The following is a 19593-nucleotide window of genomic DNA, read 5'->3' as shown; positions in this document are numbered from 1 at the left end:
CACACAAGGTGCAGGGGGTAACGTGAATACACCAACTCAGTAAGTAACAAGTCCAACCTTTAGACTAATAGGTAGTGACAAACTCAACCTCATCAGAGGTAACAGAAATAACGTATAGAAACATAGGCATGCTTTCAGTTAAATAAACAGCTCGAACAGTAAAATAGAGCAGGTATGAACGGGGTAAGGAAGTGTAACTCTGCTACATCTACATGCCAATACACATGCTGTATGAAATGCACCATGCTGAGTGCCTCATGTTCCCACAATCTCAAATGCTCGTCCACTCAGTACTGTATATGGCTCATACGGCCCAGGGAAGATCCATCCCGGAATATATACATCTCTGACATCAGTCACTCAGTACTGAGGAAGACCATTCCAGCCTATGGAGAAGATGCATCTCCATATAATAGTAATAACAACCTCACAAGCACTCGGTACTGTATATGGCTCACAAGGTCCAGGGAAGATCCCCATCCCGGAATATATACACATCACTAACAACAGTCATCCAATAGCGAGTAACGCCATTCCAGCCCTATGGAGAAGATCCATCTCCAGGTATAAGTACTTCGGACAAGATCTATGTCCAGGGAAGATCCATCCCTCAATAATATCACCTGCGCTCACTGGGGTGTGTGGACTCCGGAGGGGCTCCTTTTAGCCCAAGCGTTATAACAAGCCAACGAAGGCATAATCAATAATTTGCTTCGGCGTGCAACCCGATCCCATAACTGTTACTCATAATCAGGCTCTCGGCCTCACTCAGTCATCACTCTCCAGTCTCACACACACGGGCTCACGATGCCATAATACTAGCCCGAAAGAATGATATGATGTGCCAAATGATAACAACCGAGACTGAGACATAATATGATATGCATAAACAAGACTGAGTACAGAGTATCAATTAAACTAATGAGATGACAGTGAGAAACGACCACTAGGGTCTCAACAGTATTGGCATGAATCCCTAATATGATAATTAGCATGATTTACAGTTTCTTTTACTTAATCACATAATCACAACACAGATATCAGTAAGAAAGAGTCACTAAGCGATGCCATGAAATGAACATGCCACAATTCTTATGGTGCACGCCCACACGCCCGTCACTTGGCATTTGCGTCTCCTCAATATGAATCATATAGCACAATGTTTGGGGTTTTGAACCCTCAGAACCAAGTTTAGAAGCATTACTTACCTCGAACTAAGCCAATTCCTACTTCGTTACGCCCTTGCCTCTGTAATCGGCCTACAAACATCTCGAATCTAACCAAAAGCAATGCAACGCAATCAATATAGGACAAAGAATCAATTCCAAACGAAAAACTATCAATTCCAAATGAAAAACTATCAATTCAAACCAAAATCCCGAAATTCACCCAAACCTGCCCCCCTCGGGCCCACGTCTCGGAATCCGACAAAAATCGCAAACTAGAAACTCATTTCACTCCTGAGTCTATACATACCAAAATCATCAAAAATCCGATCTCAAATGGTCCCTCAAATCCTCAATCAAAACTCTCCAAAACTCAAGCCCTAACCCCTTCAACTTCTCCTCAAATTCTCACTAATTCCATAATTAAATAGTAGAAAAATCATCACAAACACAAATAATAAAGCCCAAGTAACTTACCCCACTAAAAATTCTTGATCCTCTTGAAAATCACTGCCAAAAGCTCAAATCCCTGCCAAAAATGGTGAAGAATGACCAAAAATTTGCGAAGGAGCATTTATATACATTCTGCCCAACACCTCCGCATCTGCGGTCCCCATTACGCATTTGCGGGGCCACATCTGCGCAAACTTCTTCGCTTCTACAGAATCTCATTAAAAGGGCATTTCCGCTTATGCGGTTGCCTGACCGCACCTACGGTCATCATAGATGCGGGGACCAAACCGCACCTGCGACCACTGTTGTGAACCTGCGCTACATAACCTTTTTTGCGGACCTCGCACCTGCGGTCCCTAATCTGCAGGTGCGGAAATGACATAAGCAGCAACTTGAGCTACTCAAACCAAGTTCCAATCCTTCCGTTAACCATTCGAATTCATCCCGAGGCCCTCGACCTTAACCAAAAATACCAACAAGTCATATACCACTATTCAAACTTATTCAAACCTTTAGAACACTAAAAATGACATCAAAACACCAAATCACTCTCGGATTCAAGCCTAAGAACCTTTAAACTTTCGATTTCTGCAAACGATGCCGAAACCTATCAAACCTCGTCCAAATGACCCGAAATTTTGCACACGCATCACAAATGACGCTACAGATCTACTCCAACTTCCAGAATTCCATTCCGACCCCGATATCAAAATTTCTACAGCCGACAGAGAAATACCAAAATTTCAATTTCGCCAATTCAAGCGTAATTCTACCACGGACCTCCAAATCATATTCCGGACACGCTTCCAAGTACAAAATCACCTAACAGAGCTAACCAAATCACAAAAATCCAAATCCGAGATCGAATACTAAAAATTCAAGACTTAGTCAAACCTTTCAAATTTAAAGCTTCATGCTGAGAATCATTCTTCCATATCTACTCCGATTAACCTGAAAACCAAAACCGACAATTTACATAAGTCATACTACATCATACGGGGCTAGTCATGCTCGAGAACTAGCGAGCGAAGTGCAAATGCTCAAAACGACCGGTCGGGTCGTTACAGAGAATCCTAGCGCTCTGAATCGTCAACCTGTAAATCATTACCTGCATCGTGAGATGCAGACCCCGGGGTAAAAGAGACGTCAGTACATTTGAATTGCACTGGTATATAAAGCAACTAAAAGAAAGAATTATAAATGGTGAAACTGAAATTATAGCTGTTGAAACTGAAACTAAAATAATAACTGATAAGTGAACTGAACAAAGAAAGTAAGGATATGAATATTCCCTCTTCTGAATGATGAACAACATGTTTATCTAAATATTAAACTGCGGCCTCAGGCCCAATATATATATGTGCACAAATTGCGGCCTCAGGCCCAAGTATACGTATACATAATTGCGGCCTCAGGCCCAAAGATGCATAAAGCATAAACTGCGGCCTCAGACGTATTGTAGGGAGAATTATTAACATTCCCAAACATAGAGAGTTAGACTCACATACCTTAACTTCCTACTTTTGAGCGTAATACAACATTCGCCTCTTTGAGTGACGACTCTTAATTTTAAAACAATGTCTGAGTGACGACTCTTAATTTTAAAACAATGTGTAGACATTGGAAAGTATGCAAATAATTGAATACTTTAAATTTTAAAACAATGTGGAGACATTGGAAAGTCAGGTTAGACAATATCAATAATTTGACCAATCTACCCATAATTTTTCTTAAGTTGTGTGGGTTTCCTGGTATTCAACAGACGGCTATACATACATAAAAACTGAAGGAAATAATAATATTTGTGTAAATAAACTTTGCAAAGTTACTATTGGATAGAAATATAGAATCAAAGATAAGAAATAAACAAAGACATCTTAATGTAACTTCAATCTGAAGTCACGACCCAAGTCCATGACGTACGTATTGTCTGCGTTGGACTTATGCCCATACGAGTTTGTTTTTTGAGCTACACCACCTCGATCCCCAAAAACTTATACAGCATGTGAACTACTAGTGTCATGTCTTATAAAGCTCTTCACTTTCCTCTTTCCATTCCGTTATGGGATTCGTCTAAGGTAACATATGCACTTATTCTTCAGATGCTTGCCAAGCCTGTCAGTCCTACTCGACCTGCCCTCCGTCGTGGGCATCACAACTTGTAGGAAATATTGGGTCCACCCATAAAGGGGTTCTCTAAGGCCCAATAGGGTTCTTAGTTAACCCTAATATTCCCTATATAAGTACATTTAGTGTTGACATTAAAAATACTCTGAACAGTATTTTTTTTTTACGCTTAGTCTTCTCCCAAAATTAAACTTTAGGGTTGCTCCAACACACCGTGACAACCACCGCCGACCAATAATTCTATCTGTTTTCGCTTCCGCTTCACGAAAACAAGTAAGTTCTTGTTTTACGACTTACGCACTATCTAATGTGTTTAGATTATCGCGTGTTTCTTCATTGGTATTAGAGTCACAGGCTGATTTTTCTATCCGAAAAATTGATAGAATAGTTGTAATTCTTTTCTATGTGTATCTAGAACTATGTGTTTGTTTATTTTGAATTTTCTGTACAATTGGAAGTGGTTAATCTATTCAACTTTTGAATGATATTTTCTTATCAATTCAAATAGAAATCAGTTTCTAGAATTGAAGAAAATATATACGTAAGTTGAATTTAGATCTATGAATATTTTATTAATATTCTGGATGTAATTGACAACAATTTTCGATATTGATTTGAAGTTTTGAATCAATGTTTGTTCAAGCTTAATCTGATAATTTTTTTAATCAATTTTTCAAAATTGATCCAAAACAAAAAAAAAATGGAGCTTGGTGCTCCGACAATGGTAGCCAGCAGCGACTATGAAGGGGAGAAGAAGAAGAATAGACCAAGATTCTCTCTCCCAAAATAGAAGCAGAGGCTTCAATTTTGTTTGGCCACTGCCAAGAAAAAGAGAGTTAAGATTTGGAGCTTTGTGCTCCATAGTTGACGGTTGTAAGGACTTAAGGGAAGAAGATGATGAAACTAAGTTTTATTTCTTCTTTCAAGTCAAAACAGATAGTTAGAATATTTTATGTTATTAATTAAAAAACAAAAGAGATTGAATATTCATGGAGTTTGGTGCTCCAGATCTTTGCGGCTGTTGATGCTAAAAGGAGATAAAGGTTTCTTTTCATAAGTCTTTCATAATAAAGGATACAAGGCGTAATTCCTTGTCTCTGAAGTTGACAACAACATTATTGGGTTAAAGACCCATCTCAAAATGGCTTAAAATTTTGAGTTTCTTCTATGTTCTAAAATGGAAATTTTACCACCTATAGAATAGGTTAGTATCCTATTTATATTCTATAAATACCCTTTTAAAATATTACATTCTATAAATACCCTTTTTAGTTTATAGCAAAAAATTTAAATTTAGTTCCATCCTAAAATTAAGGCTTAATATATGCTACAAAATATTTTCTATCTCATTTTTTTTATTTTCTCTCACCTAATTTGCGTATATCTCCTCTCATCAGCTTTTCTCTCTCTTCTTCAATACACTTTTCCCTCTTCTCCCACAAACACACGTTCCATACACTTCAAAAACCTTCCTCCGCCATTATCGCCCCACACGCCATTCTTCTTCGCAAGCTTCACAGTTGTATTTTGGAAATCTTCTCCCCGTAGGTAATTCAACTACTTCGAAATTGCTTTTTCATTAGTTTGTTTCTATAAGTTTTTTTAGCGAATTTACATAATTTTCTGATATATCTTCCATTTGTATTGTTAATCACCAGGATTCTTTGAGTTTTCTCTCTAATGTCGGATGCAACGCCACTCAACAGACTACCCAGAGGTATACCCACCAAAATTCTCTATTTTGATGGGCCCTCTTTCTCGTTGCAACTGACTCAAGCGGAGAAAGATTTTGCAGGTTTATCAGCATCCAAAGTTGATGAAAGAAGAAGTAAATTACACAATGACAAGTTGAAAGAAGTCCAAGTTGATGAAGCTTCAAAAGAAACCAAAAATCAAGTTGGCTCAAAGAGGAAAAAACCTATGAAAGATTCAAGAAACCAAAAGGTAATTGGTATTTGTTACATGTATTCTGTTGTATTCATATGTATCTTCTTGTATTTTTGTACCTTTTTGTATAGTGTATTCTGTTTCTTCTATAGTATGTTTATGTATTCATATATATTTGGTTGTTTCCAACAGTTCATTTTTAATGTAATCTTACCTGTATTCATATGTATTCATGTGTATTTAGCGTTTGCTAATGTATATTTGCGATAATTCAATTGTCCAGATTGACCTCAAATGTATTCATATGCATTCATATGTATTCAGTTGTATTCATCTTAAATATTTTGTATTATATTTGTATGTTACAAAGTATGTTAGCATATATTTAGCCTTGTCACTGTATCTAGTTCTTCTGTAAGTGTTTGTAGTTGTCTGACATGCATTTGGCTTTGTCACTGTATCATGTCTTACATGTATTCCAAAAAATCTTAATATGTATTTTTGCAATGTATTCATCTGTATTAACATGTATCTTTCAATGTTCATTGCAGGGAATTGATTTGTTTGTGAAACACCAGCCAAAATTAGCACCCCATATTAGTAGTTACACTAACACTGATATAGTATCCCAGCTAAAAGATAAGCTTACTCCCGATCAGTTCCAACAATTCGGCAATACATGTTTTGGCTCATTTCTTCAAATGAAGCGATTTAATGTTCAACATCAACTCTTCAGATGCTTCATGGCTCGACAGTTAAACGGCACTCCAAACAATGTATTTGCAGTATACGTCAATGGTACTGAATTACATTTCACATTAAGGGAGTTTGCGCTTGTGACTGGCCTCAAATGTGTAGGTAAAGATGAAGATTTTGAGTTTAGTGAAACTCCTCCTAACCGGCTTATTGAGACTTATTTTGGAAGTGCTAATATTGTAAAGAAGAAACACTTGAGACAATGCTTCAATGACAAGGCATGGGGCCCCGACAATGATGAGGATGCTTTGAAGATATCTTTGTTGTATTTCATCCACACCTTTATATTTTCATCTGAGAAGAATAGTGCAACTATACCGAGGCTAGATTTTGACTTAGTAGAGAGTGGGCGCTATTCTGAATATCATTGGGGTATTAAAGCATTTGAGATGTTGATAAACTCGATTAGCAAGAAGATGGATGCTTTGAAGAAGTATTACAGGATAGCTGGGATGCCCCTAGCTATGCAGGTGTGGTTTTATGAGTGCTGTTCTTCTGTTGATTCCAAAATTGTAGTCCGAGTCTGCGACGTGGTCCCCAGAATACTCAATTGGAGAACCACCGGAAATCAGCAGACATTTTTTTATCTGACGAAAGGCATGTTCAAAGACACCGGAAACACGGTAATATACAAATTTTATCAATATTCTGAAGATAATTGAACACAAATACATCTATAATTTGCATACATTTGCATTCAGTTAGAGGGGAAGCCTACTGTAATATACATTGGATTCATAAGCTTATATACATGAATACTTGCATGCATATTAATACATTTTAATACATTCTAAATACAACAGAGTTAAATACACCTGAATATAGCATTATACAGTTATGCATTAATATGTTTTTTTAAGTCATAACTTATTTTTGTTCACAGATTGTGTTCAAGGACATCACTCCTCTAGATATAGAGCTTGCTGTTTTTCAGATTCCTCAAGTGTGCGCCGATATTGAGAAAATACCTATTCCTGCGCATTCAGACAAATCGGGATAGGATACAGATGACTTTTCTCCTACACCCAATCTTCAATCTAAGAAGAAACATGTTGAAAGTGTTGGTCCATCTTCATCACCTCCACATAAGAAGGTCAAGGAACAACCCAAGATTCCTACAAAAGAACCAGAATATCAGCCCAAAGTCCCTCCTGTTTGTGTTTCTGACATTGGACATAAACTTGTGCATGACCATCAGCTCCCAGAAGGCCAAAATGAGGAAGTATCTTCTTTGAGGAAAGACCTAAAATCATTCAAAGAATACGTGAGTATTTACCCACCGATTAATCAATAAAGTTTGATAGCTATGTGTTTTAGTATTTTTCTAACTATTTTTTACTGTTAAGGTTGTTGGAGATTTCAAGTCTCTAAGGACATTGATCAATGATAACTTCAAGATGCTTTCAGACCGACTTCAACAAAATCAGCAAACTGAACCCATAGTGAGACATGATGGTGGCATTGACACAGATGTCGGAGATAATAATGAGGTATAAAAGCAGTTATCATATTGAACATATGTATTTAGCTGTATTCATATATGTTTTAATCTAGCCATTTTACTGATGTATTTAACTGTTATTCAGCTCTATATATATGTATTCTGACTTTTAAATCTTAACATATTGAGCATATTTTTTAAAATGTATTCATAACTGTGTTACACTTAATCTGTAATATCACTTTAAACTTCCGTATTTATTTTTATTTCAACTGTATTTACATGTATTCTGCTTGGTTAATATGAATTTTCTGTAATGTATACTAGCTACTTATATGTATTTAATCTTTTTTCTAACATTAAGTTACCATGCTAACAATGATACATACAACTACCAGAAAACTATTTCAGAGGTACCGTCCATCATACCATCTACCACAAACCAAGAGGATGTATCTAAAGAATTCTATGTTTCTCAATTTGAACTGGACGACAAGTTTCTACCCAGTCAAATTCCAGAAACTAGAATAGTTGTTCACGCAAGTGCAAAAAAAGATGAAGCCACACTAGTGCAACCACAACGAAATAGGCGACCAAGTAGATGGAACTCTTCGCCTTATCAGTCTAACTTCGACTCAGGAGGTAAGTGATTTTACAAACGTAATAATCAGCATTCATCGTGATTGAATCATTTATAGTAGTCCATAAACACAAATTCAATTTACAGCATGTTCCTCTGTAAAGCTGACACCCATCTTTGAAAAAAGACACCCGTTTGAGGAAGATCCAATAACGGATCCACATCCTCTGTTACTCATTCAAGAATATGACAAGTGGGTTCGTGAAGGTCTTCTAGCAAGACATGATCAGAAGTGAGTTTTCCCCCGTTCATTGTATTATGTTTTCATTTTTTTAAGGTATGTACATAATGAGTTTTATATCATACTTGTAGAGGTAATCTCGACGACCATTACAAGAAAAACAAGTCTATACTTCACATTCCATTGGATTTTGGAGTTGATCAAGTTGATTCCAAAAACTGGTTTTACCTTCTATCCATTTACGGGAAGTTATGGGATGACAATGTGAGTCTTTCCCAAAAATGATAATTTTATCTTTAAATAATAACATGTTGTTTTATTAACTTGTATTTAGTTGTATTATTCAGCTGTATTCAGCTGTATTTTTCTCTGATTTCCTATGTATTCAGCTATAGTCAATTGAATTGAACTGTATTATTAACCTATAGTTAACTTTATTGAAACTATTGTATTCAACTATATTGAACAATTGAATTACATGTATTCATCCAATGGCAGTTAAATTCAACTGTTTCAACCAGCTGTCCAGATCTGTATTCAACTGTATTACAGTGTATTCCACCAAAGTCAGTTGAATTGAACTGTGTTATTAACCTATATTCAACTCTATTCTACATGTTGTATTCACCTATATTAAGGAATTGAATTAGTTGTATTCATTCAATGTCACTTGAATTCAACTGTAGTTCATAAGCTGAATACAATTGTATTCACCTGTATTACAGTGTATTCCTCTATTTTCTGTATTCATTTGTATTCAACTTTTTTTTAGCATCTATATTGAGGTATTCATATATATTATTTCTTAGTTCAAGCAAATAAACTCACACTATCTACCAACCTCTTTTGTTTATAGCATATAGATGTCATATTCTACTATTTGCGAAAGATGGGCAAGTACAATTAGCATAGGGACTTCACGTTTACTACTGTTGATTGTATATTCAAGACAAGAATAGAAGAAATATATGACAGGTATGAAGATACAGATAGTAATGCTAATGTAGCAAAACAAGAAGACGTTGTATGTGAGTATATTAGGGGCTACAGATTGCATGCTAATGTACCCTGGCATACAGTGGATAATGTCTTGATACCAGTGAACTTGAAGGAAAAACTTCATTGGGTGTTGGTTGTTGTGACTTTCAAAGATAGATGTATCAAAGTGTACGACTCGTACACGTCTTCCGGTCATGATGCATACGTAGTCTCTGAGATTGTAAAGCTAGCTAAGCTATTACCTCTGTATCAGTCAATTAGTGGATTTTACAGAGATAGTCAAGGCATTGACTGGTATGCTTATCCCGCATACACAAACAAGGATCATAACGAACCTTTTGAAGTTATCTTCGTTCCAAATCTGCCTTAACAGAAAGCGGGCAACATATAAGTATCCAATCATCATTCTTATATGTTTTATACACTGTATATGGATTAATTATTTTATATTCTGTTTCAATCAATTATTGTTTAGGGATTGTGGAGTGCATGTTGCAGCCTTCGCGGAGTTTCTGAGCACTATTGGAGAGATTACACAAAAAACACCATTTGATGCCACTCTTCTCCGTCAAAGATATGGTGCTCTGTTATGAGACTATGCTATGCGCAAGATAGATGCTGATGTAATAAGCGAGAGTGAAGCACCTTCAAAGATTGAAAGGCAAATCTCTGAGTCGGAGGCAAAGATGCAGATAGTTTTAGAATAGCTTTAGTTTTTTTTTGAGTTTAGCTTGAACAATGATACTGATTGTAGTGGTTTTGGTCGTAGATGCTATTTACTTACATGCTGAAATTTGGTTAAGTTTGCTTGAACAGGTTTTAGTTAACGCACATGTTAGTTACAATTTCTGAAACTTTATGTATGCTGAATGATTTTTGTTAATGCCAATTTTTGAATTGTATTCAACTGCATAAGATCAGCTTTATCTTGCAGTATTAAGCAATTGTATTTAGTTGTAATATTCTGTTTAGCTTATTGTATTAATCTATATTATTCAGTTCAATTCAGTTGTATTAAAGTGTATTTATCAGTTGTCTACAGTTGGTATGCAAGTATATTCAGCTGCATCCATTCAGATGTAACTTTGAATTGACTAGAAACAATACAAGTTATATTGATTAACTTGTATTTAGTTGTATTATTCAACTGTATTCAGCTGTATTTTTCTCTGATTTCATATGTATTCAGCTATAGTCAATTTAATTGAACTGTAGTATTAACCTATAGTCAACATTATTGAACATGTTGTATTCAAATGTATTGAACAATTGAATTACCTATATTCATCCAATGTCAGTTTAATTCAACTATTTCAACCAGTTGTCCAGATCTGTATTCAACTGTATTACATTGTATTCCTCCAAAGTCAATTGAATTAAACTGTATTATTAACCTATATTCAACTATGTTCAACATGTTGTATTCACCTGTATTAAGGAATTGATATAGTTGTATTCAACTATACTAAGATACTCTCACAGCCAAATCATATATATTTATATATATAAAAATACTTCAACTAAATAAATTCAGAAAATATTAACGAAAGTCATTCCACAATATATTACTTCGAAAAAAGAATTCATTATATATGATAATGTCATAATAAGTGTTGAGAAATTGTCGAGTCACCAATACATATCAGAATACAACTATTTATTACGTGGAGCATTCCTACAAGTTCGCTTGTTATGTCCTCCCTGCCCACATATGCTACATGAATGTTGATTTTTCGGCAACAACAATTCACGTAAATTTTTGTCGTGCTTCTTCTTTGGCCTTCCAGGAGGTCTTTTCCATTTGGGTGGTAGTACAACCTCCTCTGCAACATGCTCTGGTATATTCCAGTCATTTTTGTCCGGTAGCGGGTATATTGGCACATCGTATGTCATTACAATTGTACTTGGCTTGTAATAGCTAGAGCAATATTCTTCAGGCATTAAAAACTTGCTCTTCAATACAGCCCAGGCATGTGGGCATGGCAATTCATCAATTTGGAATCTCCCACAAACACATTTTCTCTCGAGCAGGCAGACTGTGTAATTCCACCCACCATCGTTAACAGTATGTAAGTATTCAGTTGAGGGTACCACCTGCATTTAAAAACAGAAATATAAGTTTTGAACACATTTACATGAATTAACAAATATATACTACTGAGTTAAATGGTTACTATCAACTTCAAAAATTGCAACTTCATCCAATTTCAGTTAAATTCAGCTGATTCCAGCAACTGTATGCAACTGTATTACTCTACAGTCTGCATTTGTATGCATTTGTATTCAACTTTTTTTAGCAGCTGTATTCAGGTATTTCCAATCAATTTAAACTGTATCAATCACCTGAATTCCATTGTAATCATTATCACGTGCATACAGTCTTAATAATAACATGTATTTACCTGTATTCATCTATATTATTTACTAGTTCAAGCAAATATTCATAAAAATTAACGGATAGTTCTGCCTAAAAAATATGTATTCAGTTGTATACAACAATTCCATAAAAATTAACTTACAGTCATACGGGTACACATGGTCTCATTCAACTCCAGCATTTTCTGGTATTTTTTCCCAAGCGTCTTGTATGTCTGAGTAGCTTCTTTACGGTTACTACAATTCCAACGACCAAACATCTTCCTAAGTTCTTCGAGGAAGTCATATATTGGCAATTCCCTTGCTGAAACTAGTGCTGCATTGATTGACTCAGCGATATTTGACGTCATTGTCCATCCCCTGTTAACAGGTGCATACAACCTAGCCCACGTAACCAGCTAACTCTAAGTATTCTTTCACCCTAATATCTACCTTCTCAACCTTCTCCATCAGACTATCAAATTCAGTTTGTGTGTATGCTTTTTCCATCAAGAAGTATATCTCACTCAACTTGGCATGACTCTTTTTGAATTTCTTGTATACGTTATTCCATAGATGCCATATGCAAGCACAATGCGGTAAATCCGGATATACTCTCGATACAGATTTAATGATGCTCTCATTTCTATCCGAAACAATGCACATGTTTTCCCTTACACCGTATGCTATCTTGAATTGCTCAAAGAACCACGTCCAAGCAGCATCGTTCTCTGAATCAATAACACCGTATGCTAGTGGCAATATATGACCTGTTTAATACAATTGAATATAATTGTTTTTAAATACATGTTTTCCAATGCTTTAAATATTAACAAATTGTATTATTATTGAGGTACTCACCTGCCCCATCCAACGTGCTTGCAGAAACGAATGTCCCGGTGTAGTAGGATTTTAGATGACTTCCGTCCACTACAACAATTGGTCTACAATGATCAAACCCCCTTATAAATGCATACAATGATATATACACGTACATGAATTCATTCTTTGACGATTTTTCCATTCTTATGTGAGAACCTGGATATGTCTTATCCATTGTATATAAGTATCCTGGTAATTTTTTGTATGAATCAGCCGGTTCACCTCTAAGAAAATTCATTGCCTTTTCTTTAACCCTCCACGCCAACATGTAGCTAACATCAACACCTAGATCTGATTTCACGTCATCAATAATGTCCCTCGGAGTGTATTTCCTCTTATGATTTGTAAGCTTTGTCCTTATAATACCACTTATAAAGCTGCTACTAGCCTGCCGCTGCTCATACACTTTATCCTTCAGCGGACATGTATGGTTGTCATTGAATTCTCTCACCTTGAATAATTCCGATTTGTTAATGCTTCAAGCCTTAAACCTCCAATCACAATCTTCTGAAATACATATTAATACATAGCTGGAAAGAAAAGTTCAAACATCAGACAACTTAACGAATCTGACATATATACTTCCTATTCATAAAGTACCAAATTGATATCTGTGTATATGTAATTTTGTATACTAACGAATTCCAATATTGTTAGATGTGATTAAATACAATAAATACAACTAAATACATTCGTATGAATAATCAAACACTTAGTAACATTATAGACATAATATGAAAATAATCATAGCCACTGTTGTATTTTTTCAATAGTAAAATACACCTGAATACATATTATTAAGAACACTAAACAAATATAAATTTTCAAAGGGTGTTCATCATCTGGAGGAAACACACAACTACAACTAAATACAACAAAGTTAAACAAACATCAAACCTGACAGCATTAGACCGATCAACACGGAATTGAAACCTTTGAGCTATAGCATAATTCTTCATCACCTCTTTCAATGTAGCCTTATCCTTATACACTTGTCCAGCCATAACTTCCTTTTGATTAGTTTTTGAAATTATCAAATCCTTGTGGAGTTCGAACACTCCAATCGCTTCTCCTGAATTGGCAAGTTCTATAGCTAGGGTATAATCTGTATCGGAATCGTACATTTGAACTGCTTCGTCTATCTGCACAATGTCGCCTTGATTTAAACCATCTCCGGAGATAAGCTCTTTTTCCATAGTTGTAATGCACAGAGGATACATCCCAAATTCTCTGTTCTCTTTTTTCAATTTTACATACACTCTGTAACCCATATCATTGTGTATTTCCATTGGCGTGCGATTGCCTTCAACATTGTATTGTATTTTAATGGTATTTGTGCTCAAATCTATACCCAGTTGATTAGAAATTGAACCAACTAGATCATTAAAGGAAGCATACTCCTTAATCAGTATTCCCTCAATGGAAAAGTCGATATAATTGCCCTCATCGTTCCACTTTCCAGAATGACGCAACAAAACTGTCAAGCTTGCCATATATATAGAAGAGTTATACCTTCTTCTGTATATAATTTGTCGCAATCGATAAGGAGGAGAAGAAAATCGCACAATATAGAAGCAAGTTACTCTGTTTCTTCGCTTCTTTCACGTTTCTGTATTTCTGACTTTGAGAAGAATACAGATTGATGGGATAACTTTTAAGTTTGTTGAGTAAAATTAGGGAAATCAGAATTGATTTGATTTCCTTCTGTTTTTAACATCTTCGTCGATCCAGATATTGCGCAGATACGTTACGTATTTAGCGCTACATACGTTTGAATGCAAGTAAATACATATCAGGATTAGCTGGATTTCCTTTTTGTACGCCGCTAATTTTTGTTGTATTATTAAATACACTACCTTAAATACATTAAATACATTATATAATTGCTTAAAAGATATCTATAGGACGTATTATAGCAAAGGGTTTCTATTAATGGCTAATTAAGACTAAAAGATGGTGCTTTGTGAAAAATTCTCAAATTTTAATGGGCTAAAGGCCCACTTCGAAAAGCAATAATTTCTGCAATTTATTAAGTGAGTAGATTTAAGAAAAGAAGGAATTTTTATATTCCTATTCTAATAGGAAACCTTATTACCCTCATTGTTTAAGGTTTGACTTAATTACACTTAGTATACCAAATTATCAATTCTATACCATAGTGTATTTTAAGGGTTCAATTAATGCAGCGTATATCCCTCCTTAATTCAAGGTAAGTATATCTCACCCCTCCCACGTTTCTCTCTCTCAAACCCTCACCCTCTTACAATGATTATATCTATGGAAAAGCAGTTTTTCCCATGGTTCGTTGTAATAAGAAAAAATTCATTACAATATTTATTCACTTGATGTTATACATCATTCTCTGAAAGTACAAAAAGTTACAGATATTAAGTTAGTCATTTAACATGATCTGTCTGGAGAGAAATCAGAAAATAAAGCTTAAGGGAAGCGGCGGCCAGTCCATCCCGTTAGCTTCTTATAAAAGAGCCTTCTCTTTTCTGAGAAGCTAAAAGTTAGGACTTAGGGCCAATCAAATATGTTATTTGACCAAAAAGTTACTTTCTTAGAAAAATTAATACAAATATTCTCCGCAGAATTATTAACAAAAAACTAATCTGAAATCTCCGAACATTGTTGCTTTAGTAAACAGAAAACAATGCATCTACAATCAGAATACAAATAATCTACAATTCATCTATAAAATATCTACAAACTGGGTATATTGAATTTTAATATCCCAATTCTCATTCGATTGTAGTTTAATTGGGATTTTCGACATAATTGTATTTTTTGCAGAAGATTTGTAGAAGTTTTAGTCGTTTTTGATTTGTGAAAACAGAAAACAAAGCATCTACAATTAGAATACAAATAATCTATAATTTATCTACAAAATATCTACAAACTGGGTACATTGAATTTTTATATCTCAATTCTCATTCAATTGTAGCATAATTGTGATGTTTGACATAATTGCGTTTTTCCAGAAGATTTGTAGAAGTTTAAGCCGTTTTTTATTTGTGAAAACAGAAAATAAAGCATCTACAATCAGAATACAAATAATCTACAATTTATCTATAATTTCTGCAATATGTCTTCTTCTTCTTCTTCGAGTTTCAATCTGAAATTCAGTCAAAACTAAGTTTAATCTTCACCAAAACCCCTCAAAATTGAGATATAAACTCCAAACTATATTCCCGATTATTTTCAACAACACCCAATCCAAACAAATAATGATTTTTGAAAACCCAAATTTGAATTCAAAGCTTTCAAGCTTTTTAATGGTTGTCAATGGTGGAAAATATCTGGAAGAATATTTACTTCCATAATTGTAGTGCGCCTAAATAGGAATAGTTGGAAGAATATTTAGTTCCAAATTTGTAGCGCTCCTAATTAGGAAGGAATCGGCTCCTAATAATTGGTATTTAATGAATGGTATATATTTTGTAAAATAACTGTGAACATGGCGAGTAAATATGAAACTATGCACATTTTTAGTAATAAGGTTTTATATATGGTATAGGATGGAAAAAGTTTCATTTAAGAATTTGGGCTTATGGCCCATTTTAAAAGTTGTCATTTTATTTTGGGCTAATGGCCTAAATAAAATTTAAATTAACTTCTGTTATTTTTTTAATAAATCCCAAATTTCGAAAATTAGTCATAGGGACTTAATTTTCAGAATATAAATTTAGTATTTATATTCCTTTATGAAAATTTTAATTACTTTATTATCTCAATTGCTTGAAATGTTAATTTGTTTAACATTAAATTTATTTGTTAATTTGTTTAACATGCTAAAAAAATATTAATTTGTTTAACATTAAATTTATTTGTTAATTTGTTTAACATGCTTGAAATGTTAATTGTTTTAACATTACTTTGGTTAATTAGTTTAACACATGCTTTATATTAATTTATTTAGCATGAAATTAATATTAATTAGTTTAATATTAACAATACTTGTTAATTTGTTTAACATGTATAATATGTTAATTAGGTTAACATTAAAATAAATTTAATATGAATTTGTATAGCATGCAATAAATATTAATTAGTTTGACATTAATTTTATTTGCATGCTAATATAAGTTATTAGTTAACTTATGAATCACATGAGATTGTAAAATCATGATAGATGATTATGTTGTCTTAAACATGATTAAGACGCTTAGCTAGATAATTGAATAGGTTAATTTTCATAATATTTTAATTTTTGAACGATGATTGGGAACATAGTGAACTTTCGACTCCATAATTAATATATATGTTTATTAACTTAATCAATTGATGTTTAGTGTCATAATATGTATGTATGTAGAATATCGTGCCTTGCGTTATTTTTTTTTTACATGATCCTCACATTATTTTTTATTTTGTTATAGAATGACTACTGCTTCGAAAAACATTGTTGTTGAGCTCAACAAAGGGTTGAAACTCAATGGTGACAATTATGAAATCTGGAGCTTGAAAGTCCAGTATGTGCTAGAGGAGCAAGAGGCTCTAGAAGCCATCAACAATGTCATGAATGAGCTTGAGGAAGGCAACACTGCTCAGCATAGGCATGAGCGTGAAGCCTATGATAGTTGGAAGAAAAAGAACTTCATTTCTCGTATTACGTTGTTGAGCACCTTAGATAATGACATTCTAAGGGAGTTTAAGGATCGCCAAAGAGCTATGGATCTTTGGAATGTTTTGAGGAAAAGGTGTGGTACCTGTTCCACTGCAAGGCCGAGATCCTTAACGATCAAATTTGACTCATGTAAGAAACTCCAAGAATATTCAATGAAAACACATCTGAGGCAAATGACAAATATTATCGGGGAGTTGAAAGATGTTGGTCATGTGTTGACTGATGAACAACAAATCCAAGTTGTCATACGCTCTTTACCTAGTTCTTGAGATCATATGAAAATGCATTTGATCCATAATGAGTGAATCACAGCTCTGAAAAATGTCCGGAGACACCTTGAGTTAGAGGAGGAACGACTTGAGGCTGCAAAGCCAATAGCTGAGTTGCACATGGCAACAACCTCCAAAACCAAGAGTGATTCAAAGAAAAGGAACTAGGGAAAGAAGTGAGGGCCACCTCAAGTTCAGCCTGCTAAAAGAGCAAAGACTGAAAAAAGCAAGAACAAATGTCCCAAACGTGTGAAAGTTGCTAAAGTGAAATGCTATAATTGTGACAAGAAGGGTCACTATGCTAGAGATTGCTCTGAGCCTCCTAGAAAAGTATTTCACGATGCTCGAATTAGTGAACTTTGTGTTTCTAGTTCTATTTTTCTAACTAAATCTAATCCTTTGTAGATTGTAGACTCAGGAGCAACGGACCACATAGCTTGGGAACACAGTGCCTTTGTTGAATTTTCACGAGCTCCACGTGGAGCAAAGTGGATATATGTAGGCAACAATAATAAAGTTGTTGTTGAAGGGATCGGTACATGCAAGTTAGTCCTGCGTGGTGGTCGAGGCCTAATACTACACGATGTTCTCTTTGCACCAACAATTCGCCGGAATGTTATTTCAGTTTCAGTTTTGCTTAAGTTAGGATTTGACTTATTTTGTCATGGCAATTCAGCCAAGTTGACTTTTGGTTCAAATTTATTTGGTTTTAGTCATGTGACTGGAGGTTTAATTATTATGGATTTGGATTATGATTCATTTAATAATAATGCTAGTTTTTCTATGTTTGTTTCTTCACATAAATATGATAGTGATGTAAATATATGTCATGCTAGACTTGGTCATATTGGCCAACAAAGAATGCAAAGGTTAGCAAAACAAGGTTTGCTTTCCAGCATTGAACACGTGGAATTGTCCACTTGTGAAAATTGTCTAGCTGGAGAATCTGCAAGAAAACCTTTTGGTCAGGCGACTAGAGCCGAATATCCTTTGCAATTAGTCCATTCGAACATCTGTGGGCCTATAAATGTTAGGGCTAGGCATGGAGCAAGTTATTTCATCACATTTATTGATGACTTTACCCATTTCAGTTATGTTTATTTGATTTTCCACAAATCAGAAGCAATAAGTTACTTCAAAAGTTATATAAGCTTAATGGAAAATCAATTAGACAAGAAGATAAAAGCTCTTTGAACTGATCGTGGTCGTAAATATTTATCAACTCAGTTTAATAATTTATGTGATGAAAAGGGAATAGTTCATCAATTGACTATCCCAAATACTCCACAATAAAATGGTGTTGCGGAGAAAAGAAACAGAACGATCCTAGAAATGGTCACGTCAATGATGGCTCAATCTAACATTCCAATTAGTTACTGGGGTGATGCATTGCTTACTGCCACCTTTGTACTTAACCGAGTGCCTACAAAATCAGTTACTACCACTCCATATGAGTTATGGACTAGAAGACAAGCCGACCTAAGTGTATTAAGACCTTGGGGTTGTGCTACCTATACACATGATTTCTCTCACAAATATGGCAAATTGGGCCCGAGGGGAAAGAAAAGTATCTTTATAAGATACTCTGAAAGCTCAAAGGGTTATGCGTTTATAAGTCAGCAAGATAGTGGGAGTGTAACTGAGTTTGAATCACGGGATATCACATTCTTAGAGGACGAGTTCCCTAAGAAGGGAGAGGTAGGTCAAGACCTAACCTTATTTGAGATAACGGATCAAGAAGTACAAGGATCACTTCATTCGAGTGGGAGAATTTTAGCAGATGATGAATTAGTTTCTCATCAAAGAC

General features: G+C 34.7%; 2 protein-coding genes across 2 annotated transcripts; both read right to left on the bottom strand.

The window, feature by feature from the left end:
• Positions 1–11303: 11303 nt before the first annotated feature.
• On the bottom strand, positions 11304–12376 carry LOC104231848 (uncharacterized). The gene is made up of 2 exons (XM_070148479.1): positions 12170–12376; positions 11304–11744 (listed from the first exon to the last, which is right to left on the bottom strand). The coding sequence occupies exons 1-2, from the start codon at positions 12374–12376 to the stop codon at positions 11304–11306; spliced, it is 648 nt and encodes a 215-aa protein (XP_070004580.1).
• Positions 12377–12407: 31 nt separating this feature from the next.
• LOC138870653 (uncharacterized) lies at positions 12408–14380 on the bottom strand. Its single transcript, XM_070148478.1, has 3 exons — positions 13778–14380; positions 12867–13338; positions 12408–12775 (listed from the first exon to the last, which is right to left on the bottom strand). Exons 1-3 carry the CDS (start codon positions 14378–14380, stop codon positions 12408–12410), a joined length of 1443 nt encoding a protein of 480 aa, XP_070004579.1.
• Positions 14381–19593: the final 5213 nt, after the last annotated feature.

The sequence above is a fragment of the Nicotiana sylvestris genome, chromosome 6 (genome assembly GCF_000393655.2).
Source record: "Nicotiana sylvestris chromosome 6, ASM39365v2, whole genome shotgun sequence".
In the NCBI taxonomy this organism is placed as follows: domain Eukaryota; kingdom Viridiplantae; phylum Streptophyta; class Magnoliopsida; order Solanales; family Solanaceae; genus Nicotiana; species Nicotiana sylvestris.
Note: the sequence above shows the minus strand (reverse complement) of the source record. Positions and strands in the feature narration are given on the sequence as shown.

Excerpts from the sequence above, each read along its gene's own strand:
- LOC104231848 (XM_070148479.1), bottom strand. The coding sequence starts at position 12,376 with ATGACGTCAAATATCGCTGAGTCAATCAATGCAGCACTAGTTTCAGCA. Across the intron at positions 11,745-12,169 it reads CCATGTGTACCCGTATGACT|GTGGTACCCTCAACTGAATA; the intron begins GTAAGTTAATTT and ends TTTTAAATGCAG.
- LOC138870653 (XM_070148478.1), bottom strand. The coding sequence starts at position 14,380 with ATGGCAAGCTTGACAGTTTTGTTGCGTCATTCTGGAAAGTGGAACGAT. Across the intron at positions 13,339-13,777 it reads CTAATGCTGTCAGGTTTGAT|GTGAGAGAATTCAATGACAA; the intron begins GTTTGTTTAACT and ends GAATTATTCAAG. Across the intron at positions 12,776-12,866 it reads AAGCACGTTGGATGGGGCAG|GTCATATATTGCCACTAGCA; the intron begins GTGAGTACCTCA and ends TGTATTAAACAG.